This window comes from Protomyctophum bolini, assembly GCF_963924005.1.
Source record: "Protomyctophum bolini genome assembly, chromosome: 7".
NCBI classification, from domain to species: Eukaryota; Metazoa; Chordata; class Actinopteri; order Myctophiformes; family Myctophidae; genus Protomyctophum; species Protomyctophum bolini.
Genome location: NC_137868.1, coordinates 37,460,274 through 37,472,505, shown reverse-complemented (window position 1 = coordinate 37,472,505; position 12,232 = coordinate 37,460,274). Strand labels below are relative to the sequence as shown.

At 41.4% G+C, this 12,232-nt stretch overlaps 2 protein-coding genes across 3 annotated transcripts in view; one reads left to right on the top strand and one right to left on the bottom strand.

Annotated features, from left to right (window-relative positions):
- LOC308318263 (kinesin-like protein KIFC3) overlaps positions 1 to 2,202 on the top strand; it is a 35,228-nt gene extending 33,026 nt beyond the window's left edge. For both annotated transcript variants that reach the window (XM_080767749.1, XM_080767750.1), the window contains 2 exons: positions 51 to 280; positions 575 to 2,202. In XM_080767749.1, the coding sequence (XP_080623875.1) occupies positions 51 to 280; positions 575 to 700 (356 nt within the window). In that variant the 3' untranslated portion in view covers positions 701 to 2,202. The remainder of the gene's footprint in view (positions 1 to 50; positions 281 to 574) is intronic.
- Positions 2,203 to 3,871: 1,669 nt separating this feature from the next.
- ubxn11 (UBX domain protein 11) lies at positions 3,872 to 11,691 on the bottom strand (the record flags this gene model as incomplete). Its single annotated transcript, XM_080768314.1, has 14 exons — positions 3,872 to 4,037; positions 4,990 to 5,139; positions 5,760 to 5,827; positions 6,010 to 6,113; positions 6,662 to 6,788; positions 7,184 to 7,261; positions 7,689 to 7,906; positions 8,626 to 8,755; positions 9,124 to 9,203; positions 9,290 to 9,341; positions 10,412 to 10,512; positions 10,628 to 10,735; positions 11,470 to 11,510; positions 11,624 to 11,691. The coding sequence occupies 14 exons, from the start codon at positions 11,689 to 11,691 to the stop codon at positions 3,872 to 3,874; spliced, it is 1,491 nt and encodes a 496-aa protein (XP_080624440.1).
- Between the last annotated feature and the right edge of the window lie 541 nt (positions 11,692 to 12,232).

Genomic DNA, 12,232 nt, shown 5'->3' with positions numbered 1-12,232 from the left:
ATGACTTGAGTAATTTCTTGTTGTTTGTATTACATTCTTTCATATTTTAGGTAAGTTGAACCTAGTGGACCTGGCCGGCTCAGAGCGGGTCTGGAAGTCCGGTGCTGAGGGAGAGCGGCTGAAGGAGGCTCAGAACATCAACCGCTCCCTGCTGGCCCTGGGAGACGTCATCCAAGCCCTGAGGGGCCGGCAGACACACGTCCCCTTCAGGAACTCCCGGCTCACCTACCTGCTGCAAGACTCTCTGGGCAGAGGCAACAAGACAGCCATGGTGGTGCAGGTGTGTGTGTGTGTGTGTGTGTGTGTGTGTGTGTGTGTGTGTGTGTGTGTGTGTGTGTGTGTGTTTGTGTGTGTGTGTGCAACTGTGCACGCACAGATCAAATATGGACGAGATAAGATTTGTTATGTAAATGAAGTTTGTTCTAAGATGCATAAGAGGAGATGGTGGAATGGATAAAATCTCATTCATGTCAGTATTCTTCCGCTGAATGTTCCCAGGATAGGGATGCTATAGGCTTCATGTGGTTAAGGCATGTGTTAATTCCTCATTTCTATGTGGTCTTTTGTATCCCAGGTATCTGCCTTGGAGAGTAACGTGGGAGAAACCTTATGCTCATTGAAGTTTGCCCAGAGAGTGTGCAAGGTGGAGCTGGGTCCTGCAGCCAGGAAGATCGAAGCCGGGGGAGGTCAATGTGACTAAAACCACCCAGGACTCACACACACAACCAACCAGTGTTTCTCCTCTAAATCCTCATTTATACTTAAGTAGTTGCGTGCCGCTGTCCTGATCAGTAAATAGCAGAACTACAAGCTCACAATGCGTCACGAATGTGACAAGTTGTGAGCTTGTATATCTGCTTTTTACTACATTCAACACCAGCGTGTGCAAGTATTTTAATTCAGGCATAACCGGTGCTGGCCTACACCTTGAGTGCTGTGGCCATAAGAAAGATTGCCGTGGATACAATAGATACAAAATACTTCATAATATACAGTAGCTTTTTGGTGAAAACACAAGCTGGATTGTATTTTGTTGACAGCGGTCTTTATGATATGTACACAGCTGTTAGTAGCTTTCTGCGGTCTTATGCGTGCCCCTGCAGCTAAGAGGGAACCTCGTAAAGCTATCAGCGGAATCAGATAAACTGTTGCTCAAGGGCTACAACCATGGAGGTCTCCACAACATCAAGATTTTCATTTCCAAATGGACACATTTGGGATTAGGTATTTAAGAGGATCACAGAATGGGACTTTCATGCTCCTTCCCGCTAATAACTCTTTATCATTGGCTGATCTGCATGCACTGACATTTGTCCTTTCACACTTGAGAGCCAAGATGACCTCAGCCGCACCCACGGCAAACATGTTTGATACTTCCTAGAGTCACGAGTGCTGTTTTCCTATTTCCTATCAAATGGACAAAAGCCAGGAGTTCTCATCACATCTCTTAAGGCAGTGTTTCTCAAACCATGCATCATGAGCCAAAAGTGTGTCATGGGACATACGTCATATTCATACATCACCACAGACTAAAGAACAAACTAGACAGGTCAAATCTGGTAACACGGGACAATTTGTCCGCAATTTCAACAAAAATGACCTCACCCTCGCTTTTGTGGCATATTTATTTCCTAGAGCAAGGAATAAACACATGGCTTAGCTGTTCCAGATTACCAGATTAGTCAACACTGTAGGGTTATGATTTCATGGAGAAGGTAAACTTTTTGTTCTAAGCCAATCCAGTTTAAAACTACTGTCTTAAGCCATTTCTCACAAATTGCTGATAATTGCTTCATGTTCAGGTTGGTTCAGCCCAGGGCCACAGAATCAACAGTCCAGTGTGCAACCACCTTTACGTTTTGTGCTTTCGCAGTATTAATCAAATCATATTTGCTATAACTGTGTGTGATTTGTGTGCTTCAAATCCAATATGGAATATTTTGTGTAGGGCATTTGATTGTCAAGTAGCAAGAGGACAGGCTCTTCATCATTATGCTTAACATGTAAACAAAATAATCGCACAGCGCTCTGTAGTTTTGTGACGTTTTTCTCTTTCTCTATGATGGGCCTTCATCACTCACTAAGAGAACAGGAACGTTATTGAGAGGAAGTGGTAACCCTGTGTGAAACAGAGTATGGTTCTTATCTAAATGACAGTATAATAAACTGTGCAATATTGCCCTTTAATGTAGGGCCATGTTAGTCTGTGTCAGTGTATCCAGTTATGTATCATGGAGGTCAAGTGCATGCAGTGTTTCACCCATTCGTTGAAAGTGGTGTTAACCATATGAAGTACCCTAGAATCCTTAATCTCTACACATTGTGATCTTGTAGATCGGCTGTTTTCGGTTAAGATATTTAGTGGAAAACTGACAGACAGGAGGGGGCCTAGAACCGTGTTGGACTCCAGTGGACCTGGTGGAGTGTTTGGATAGAATGAAAACGTGTTGTACACTCAGGCCTCCATGGCATATGACTGGACACTACTAGTCTATAAGGACAGGGGATGCACTTTATAGTGAAAGAGTAGGGTGTTTATCTTAGAGCTATCAGTAGCTTTCGGCAATGAATATCATTTAAAAAAAAAAAGATGATTTGTTCCATCATGTTGTTTCTCTAATCAACGTATTAACCCAGTCAGCTTATTGGATCAAAGCTAGCACTTGATTCAATAATGTAGCGACTAGCAAACTTTTCTGAATAAATGTTATGTATGAGTTTTGCCTCCTCTTTCTCTTGATGAGCAACACAGACTTCATAAAAATCAACAAGGGCTTAAGAGCCCGAGAGACATGGGGACTCCTTTTACTGAACACTATACCCTAACTTGATTTCCACAGGACAGTCTGACATGTAAAATTACACAGCAAGGTGTAACCTACTCTATGGGTGTAACCCAGGCTTGAAATCAGCAGCCTGTATTTAAAATAATGAATGGGATGGATGAATAAATAAGTTCATTTTCAGTTGATTTAAAAACATACAAACCAGGGTGTCTAGCATATTTCAGCAAAAGGGTAAAATTACCTGGCTCTGTGACTGCCACCCTAGTTTGACAATCAGTAAGAGTTTATGTCCAGCCTACCAGTGATGCTACTTCCTGTCAGTACTTAATCAGTTCAATGAAATGAAACACTACACATGGTGGTTCTTCCTATGCTGTAGTACACAAACACAGAGAGAGAATCCTTTGCAATCCGTTTGGTAAGATTACAGTTCCAAACCAACATTCTAAATGTTGTTGGACAGCTTTTGATCTGTATATTGTGTCATTTTAACTTTTGTAGAGCAGTTTTGAGCGAATGTTGCCAATCACCGACCAGCCAGGTGATTGCAGTCTGAGCCAGATCATTCATTGATCAGCGGTGAGTGAGACTGTATATTGTATAACAGTGGATGGTTAGTTTAGCCACAAGGTGCCTACTAGTCATTGTGTGTACATGTTACATGTTGAAACAATCTGATATTTATGTTGTTACTGAAGGATATATAATTTCTGTACATGAGTATTTTGTGTTATTAGTAATTGAAGGTAAAGTTTTAGTGCATCTCTCACCTGTTGCTAGCCAGGGAGAGATATTAAGCACGTTTGAGCCATACATACCTCCAAGTTACAGCACAAAACACCCTGTAGGTTATTGAGAGTGCATGAGGTAAATTGCACAACCTCTCTCATTTAATTTGTGATGATTAAAGGAGCATTTCATGTATTTTTATTTGTTTTAAAGAGAGAAAACAGTTCATTGAATAATTTAAACTGTAAAAGAAAATAAGCGCTGAAAATGGTACACCACCTAAGTCCAGGTTCTTCCCCCCCCCCCCCCCCCCCCCCTCCCTTCCCCCCCATTCGTTATCTCCGCCAGGCCGGAGATTATGGTCTCTTTGTCTGTCTGTCTGTCTGTGAACAGCTGATCTTGGTCCGTAGCAGCAGTGCAGCATTAGGTGTGAGTCCACAGGACAGGAGTGTGTGGTGGTTGTCGTCATAGCAGCGCTGTGGGAACACACTGATGACGTCATAGTCCATGACACCTGCCCCCCTGTGGCACAGACGAGACGAGTGAGAGCGTACAGTTGAGTTCCATGAACATAAACTCCTATACAGCACTGGTTCCCAAACACTGTCTTATGGGTCTCTTTATTTTGTATTTTTCCTACATTATCATTTTAAAAAACATTCCCAAAAAAGCAAAAATGTCATGAAAAAAAGAAAATAAATGTCTATTAGTGAAAATCATTGATCTACAACTTCACAAAGCGGCGCGTTGTGAGCTTAAATATGTTATTTTCACTAGCTTGGGTCCTGGGCAGACATCTCAATTGCTCTTTTGGGTCTTGAGCGGTCTATATCTAAAAAGTTTGGGAAGTTGGGAACCACTGGTATACAGTATACTTCTGTTGTATGATGAATCACATTTTGAACTTTTCTTTGCTATTTGGCCAGTTTTGAAAAATACTCACCTATGATAATGACTTTATAGTATACCCAAAATAAGAATGCCAGGTTGAAAGTGGGATATGTGTTAGTATTTCCTTTCATTATAGCTCAACTCAATGTTTAGTGCTGCACCAGTGGTTCTCATAGCGGGGTCCGGGGACCCCAGTGCATATTCCTTGAAGGTGTTCCAGGGGGTAAAAAACCCCCAAAAGCTATATTACTGATAGTTAGGAGCCAAACGGACCCTTGCAGGTCTGTAACTGAGAGTTATGGGGGCCTGTGACCTAATCTGCATAATTATCGTCTCTGTCGGGTGGAAACCCCATACAGTATGTTCAAAAAGCTTCGCGCCTCGTTTCGAGCTTGCGGATGTGCTAGTTTTGATGCTTTTGTGTGACACTGATATATGATCAAGAAGGGCATTCATTTATGATAATAAAACAAAAAGTTAAAATATAATAAGCGGTTTCTGCCCAACAACAACCATATCAAACTGGGGGTCCTCGAAATTGCTTGAGAAGCACTGTCCTGGACAGTCCAGCCAGTCGTCTCACCGGTGTCTGTCCAGATACTGGCGAAGGTGACCTATGGTTTCCGAGAAGCGCATTTTCAGTATGTAACTGTTCTCCCCGTCCTCTGACTTCACCCTCAGTGTGGTGACATCACGAGCTGACGGAGGCCGCTCACTGTCACACATCTCCAGTCTGCGTGAGAGAGAAGGTGAACAGGGGTCACTTCTACATTATGTCCACGTCATCACTGCAACGTCACCAATTAAATAATCATTAAAAAGTGTCATTAAAAAGAATTGTGTTGGCTATATATAAATAGTAGATATATACTGTACAAGCTCGTGAGCTTGTAAAAAGATATAAATCAATTTGGGTGGTCCTTTGAGAACTGACTGATTTAGAAGGCATTTGTAGAATCGGCCTCAGATCTATAATCATTTTCAACTCACATATTTGATTCTGGGGGGGTCCCTGGAACAAAATATTTTTGAGATGGGGGGGCCAAGTACATATATCTTTGCTTTGACCTTGACATGACAAAGTTTGAGCACCACTGATATAGCAACATCAAGTTTTTCAGAAAACTGGATTTAGAAGACATTTATGAAGGCCAAACTGGGTCTGTAGGTACAAAATCTATGGTACATTTTCTATAAATAACAAAAGGAATCAGGGTACATTGCACTCTGATTTAGTTTTAGAAAATGTTCCATCCTTTTCGCCGTTTTAGAAAATGTTCCATCCTTTTCTACTTCATATTGATGGAATATGATGTAGAATTTCTGGACTTGATATTTAACATTCCTGCGTACCTCTCTTTCATGGCCTGCAGCACTGGAGTTTCTACCAGAATCACTGAATTGCGGATGTCAGACTGTCCCTGTATTGAAAACATGAAGTGGAAATCAGACTGTGAAAGATGAGGCAGAGGCTGTATGACAAGCAGGAATGTGTATTAATTAAATTAAATTATGTATTATGTGTAAATGTGTATTGTATTGGGCAAAGACGGCATGTAGGACAGCCTTGAGATTCCCTGGCATCCATGTTCTCTGGCCTCACCTGCAGAACAGCCTGGACTGAGTCCCGGATATCAATGACTCTGCCAGCCTTCACCACCACTTTGGGCAACATGTTGAGGAACTGATCCATAGTGGTCTTCCTGCCTGTGTACAGGCAAAAAAAAAGAAAAAGTAGATCACATTATCACATTTGATTTCACTTATACCCAGCTTGTATTTGCCTGGATGAGAGGAGTGATAAAACTGACAAACTCTAGGGCTGATATCTGCTAATCCTTACTAGGGCAATACTACATTAACTGATCAATCAGGGGGATAGGCAAACACAGAGGCTCTGTGTCTCAATAGTTGTTGCTACATGTAGCAACACAATTTAGTTTTTGTTTTTTTAATAATAATTTGAAGGTTTTTTTAGAAGGCGTTTTTAGAATCGGCCTCAGGTAGGTTAAATAGATTAACATTAACTACTAGACCAAGGGCACCGGTCTATAATCCATATTTATTTATAAGTATTTTAGAAATAAGTAAGGAAGGAAGGAAGGGAGCCTTTCGAAACAATATATGTTACAAAATAGTTAAATTACTATAATAATAAAAAAGACAAGAATGATGCAGTACTTGACATAGAACTCTGTCGACTACAGTATATACATAGAAGTACCACATTTCCAATTTGGTGTAAAAGTACAGACCAGGTATCTCAGAGGGAACCGTACTGGATGATTCTTGGCCTGATGCTCCATCAACAGACTGTCCTTTTCCAGGAAACTCAGCCCAAGGTCTCCTAAAAATAAATGTCTCCTCCCGTCTGTCATGTACCTGCACAAAGCAATCAACCCTTTATCTTTGGAGACCACCCTTTTTACATCTGACAAAAGCTGAGACACCCCCCCCACACACACACACACACACACACACGTCGCACGCACACAATATATATTGGGGGCCTCTTATAGCCCATACCTCTTATAGCCCATTTCCCCCAGCTATTTCTTAAAACATTTTGAACATTTGGGGGGGAAAAAACATATTTGTGTAAGTTGTGATTTTGTGCAGCAAGTTGAACATCTTGTGGGACATTTTGAGCCTCATACCTCATACCACCCGCCCCATGGAATGTCACATGTTCAGACAGAGAACACTTCAGCAAGGTGTCCGCACTCGTGCCGTGCTGTCTCGTCATGTCCACACAAACACACAGCTGCAGTACGCACCTCGAAAGGCACTCCGTCCGGAAATCTCTGCTGGAGCTCCGATGGGAAATATCCGTCCATCAGGTCTTGCAGGCACCGCTGCAAAGAGCGAGAACAGCTGGATGTTCATGATCAGATCTACAAGCTTGCAATGTGAGGGCGTTCTCTCTCGCCAGCTCTTTAAAACAAACAGAAGAACCATCTTCAAGTGGGACTCCAATGTCTTGTCATTCAATCAGGAGAGAGAACCCTACAAAGATCATTTATCAGATTCATTGTGTTCCTTTTCCTATTTTGTCTGCTCATCTATTTGTTTCATTACTTAAAATGTAACCTGCTAATCCTGTATCCTGTATGTGTTCTCTCTCTCCTGAATTGATTGGATGAAATTGGTATCCCGACCTGAAAATGTATTTTCTGTTTCATACTAAAGAGCTGGAGTGACCGTGAGACCCCTCTTGCTGAACAAACAGTTGTATCAGCAGAATATAGAGCTATTTAAGTTGACATATTTGAACAAACCGACCTGGGTGCTGTGTTCCTGGTAAGAGCGGAAGGGTCCGTCAAACATCACAATGCCATTGCTGTAGAGCCTGAGCGGGACAGGGGTCTTTTGAGCCAGGTGTGCCCCCCTGGCTGTGGCCTGAACGAAGGACGTCCCCTCCCCAGCCAGGATGTTCAGCTCCTGGACGCTCTGCACCACCAGGTCAAAGTTCATCTGGAAGCTCCTGATCACGGAGGAGGCTGCAAGGGGCAGTGGTGCAAAGTACATTTACTCAATTATTGTACTGTACAGATATACATAGTTCACGACTCATCACGATGCAACGCGCTATGTGAGCTCAGAAACCAAATGGACCCTTACAGCCAGGTCTGTAACACTCAGAGTTATGGGGTGTTCGTGGCCTAATGCGTACCAAACCGGGGGTCCTTGAAAAGAAAACCTTGTCAAAATGGGTGCCGTGGCACCCTAGGGTGATGTGACACAAGTCTAGAGGTGCCGCAGAATACTATGATAATATTTGGAATTTATCAATATCACTTCAGTTTAACCACTTACTATAAACTCTCTATACTTTAGTAAGATGGACCGCCAAACCTCCTCGCCAAAATATAGCCGATCTACAAGTTCACGCGTTGTGAGTTTATATTTGGTGAATGTTCCCCCCAGAATAGGGATGCTGGGGTTCAAGTGGTTAAATTAAATGTCAAGTATGGAGTTATTTTCAATATGTCGTGACTCGTAATGGAAACTATTCTTCTCTCCCCCTGACACATACTGTATCTAAGGGGGAAAGATTTACAGTACTTATTTACGTAATATGACATATTCATGTAATGGTTCTATAAAGTATCAATTAAATTCAGGGGTGCCTTGGATATAAAAGTTATTTACAGGGGTGACCTGAAACCATGTTTTGTTGGCTTCCTGATATAGAGGAAGGAGAGGTTGGTGCCCCAACCTGGTTGCCACGTGTCTCTGTCTGAGGAGCTCTGTCTCTGGAAGGATTCATGGTCTTCTCCCTCCTCTTCACTGGTCTTACTGCTGTCTCCATCGCCCACCCAGATCATGCCATATTCACTCAGAAAACTCTGCCACGGAGGAACCACACATTAAACACGGCGTGAATCAACATTGTAGTGGGTCTTAAAACTAAAGGGCCACCTAATATGTATTTGGCCGTAGACCTCCCACAATTATTATTAATATAAAAATGATTATATTCTTTGTAGTTTCTATGCTTTGTTGTGAAAGAAAATAAATCATATCTATAATATTATTTCTCGCAACCTCTAAAAACCTTACTACCGGCGTCCAGCTAGGGCTATACTGTAAACTGTATAGTATATACACTAGTAATTGCAGATCTACAAGCTCACAGCGTGTGGTGCTGTGACCCGTTGTGAGCTTGTAGATTAGGTTAGGGTTCAAGCGCTAGGGTTCAAGAAGTTGAACTTACCTCCATTTCATGTACTTGGGTCTGCAGACGGCTGCATGAGTTAACGAGGTTGTCTCTGTCAGGCAGGTCACTAGCTGTCTCTAAATGAACACAGATGAATCATTTAGACTAAAGAAATAAATTATGTTTATATACAGTATTTACTTGGATAATTGCTGGGAGGTACCTGTGTTTTTAAGAAGCCTCAGTTTTTCTTCCAGAACAGAAATCCTTTTGTCCTTGAGGCGACAAAATAGGATTATCGAAAAATATATTGCCAGTTAAAATACATCAACTTTACAATTAACAATAACATACATTCATACCTGCCCTGTGAGTTTCGACTCACATACCTGTGAGTCGAAACATGTTGGCTGTTTTTAACTTTTCTAAATAAAGTACCTTGACTTTATCCACCCTCTCATTTTTACCTTTTTTAGTGCTCGGATCGCCACCTGTTTTTCAAGTATTCCAGTCCCACGGATCTTTGCAGCTATCTAAATAACATTCTGTACATTGAAAGATGTCTGGTAAAAGATGAGCTATGTATCTGTCTATGTAGCATGCAATCTAAACCACAAGCTTGTAGATGACTATTTTCAGTGCAGAGGTTTGGTGTAGACGAAGAAAGAGACAAAGTAGTTGGCAGGCCTACCGAGTCAAAGAAGGTCATGTTTACAAAGTAATAAGTATTGAGGGTTTAAGTGGTTAAATGTCTGAAAGCCAACATTTATCATGAATCCAATATGTAGTGAGCTTCATCTCTCTCTCAGCTTAGTGGTCCTTAGTTGGCCTGAAAAACGTTGAAGACCCCTATGCTGGAGCATGAGGTTGAGTCTGAAGAACTGAGACCGAGTATACAGATCACGGCAGAATTACTGTGAGTCTGAACGGCCGGGTAGGCTATACTACCCAAATATAGAACAAACTACTACTCTGCCACCCAAACGTGGAATGCCCTGACACCACACCATCCATTAAAAGATGTGAATCACTGGTTTCTTTCAAAACTGTATACAGTATAACCTGAAAAACTATCTATCAGGAAACCAATAGGGCAGGTCAATGCAATTTCCCAGAGAAAGGAGGTGTCATTCACTTCATTGCTGACATTTCTCCTTTTACTCCTTTGTAAATAATATTAATATAATAATATTTGTATTAGTTGATGACATACACGTATTATTATGTTGTTTTTATGCTATGTTGATGAACTGATTGCGGAACACAATGGATACTTTTCTTTTGTGTTATCCCTTTAGCCTTGATGTCTGACTGTACCTCGTGCTGACGTGTATTGGAGACTCACCTTGTGTTCTATCTGGTGAGCCTGGATCTTCAGCGTTCTCTCCAGACAGGCCAGTCGCTGCATCATGGACGACATCAGCTCATAGTCACTCGGTGGAATACCTGGGTGACCACCACAAATACACAAAATGAAAAAGGTCTAGGTATTCTATGATTTAATTAGTAGAGAGGATTACATTGAACACTTCTCACACGTTAGTTATAAAAAATACCTTACCGTTACTGAGTGTATTGGAGAAAGATTTTGATGTTGACGTGGAGACATTGTCATCAGGCCGCTGGGACACAGTGGGAGGGTGTCGGCCAGAAATTATCTCTTCATATTCTGAAATATGATTGCAGCACTAGCAGTCACTAAACTGCTCATCAACAAGACATTTCGCAATCAAAGTCAAATGGTCGAAAACATGGGGGAAATTCTTCATTATACAGTGTAGCCATTTTTGGTTGGTATGGGGGTTCAATAGTTAATCAATGTAATTGAGTTAATTGATCATTTAATTTAATAATCGATTAATAATCGATCCCCATTTTGGGCATGTCATTATAGGAAAAATGTTAAGAACTGATCTACAAGCTTACAACATGATTTGTTATGCGTGATCTGCTATTTTCACATGTTTTGCAGGACACTGTGACAAATTAAAAAGGCACACACACACACACACACACACACACACACACACACACACACACACACACACACACACACACACACACACACACACACACACACACACACACACAGAATAGATGTCAGTCCAGGTATTTCACACAGACACAGATGAACGTCACTAAGCTCAGTTAACTGTTTATTTGGCAGCCAACTACAAAAGGGAGCAGTGCACCACCCTGTGGCACCAACTGGCACTGCATACTGACTGTTAGAATAGCTTTTACAGTTTTACTACAATGACACACAATTGAAACAGGCAATGCTTCTAGATTAACTATTCCATTAATCAAAAAAGTTATCAAAAATAATTGCTAAGAAAATAATGAATACTTGCAGCGCTGGTAGGTATAAAGATTTGACTTGTAATAAGGTGCAAGACCTACTTCTGGTAAGATTGTCCTTGAACGGTACCCTTCCACTCTCTCTGTGGGGGAAAAAAATGACAAACTTGTGGACTTTAATCTAAATATGTCATCTCCTTAGTTCTTGCACGTTTTAATTGTAAAGTTAATTTTCCCCCCCACACAAGTAGCCTACCCTTGTTCCTGGGAGCCTTGGAGTGGAAGACGCCTGGTTTTCTTCAACATGGACAGAGGTGAACTCATTTCAATGCCCTGACCTGACTTGTCCTGACCGCCTGACTGAGAGAGCACCGACGCAGGAAGGTTCTCTGTCAAATATTTAGCTTCAAGTTCCTACTGTATTCAGTCCATGTGAAAAGGTCTGCAGCTAAATAAACAATATGAATTCCTGGTTGATTATATTCCTGTGCTGTGCTTTTCTGTCCATACCCATGCATGCACCAACCACATCATGATTGTTTGGACTTTGTTGCCGTTGGTAACCTGTGAAACCTTTGGAAATGAAATGCTGATGGTAAGGTCCTGTCTTTTCCACAAGGTGTCGCTTTATACCTGCAGCTACCTTTATACCAAGACATGTGTTATGTGTACCTATAATGCTGATTTTTTTAAAGGCACATTTTTGTGGTTTTGTAAAGCTAGCTTTTCTAAGTTGCAATGTGGCAGCTCTGTTTACACATTTCTTTATACAAATATGGCCTATTTACAGTACCGAAGTCAAAGGACTATATTAAGCTATTTTTTATGCCAAGTTGGCATGAAAATATAGGTAGGCTGTATTTAA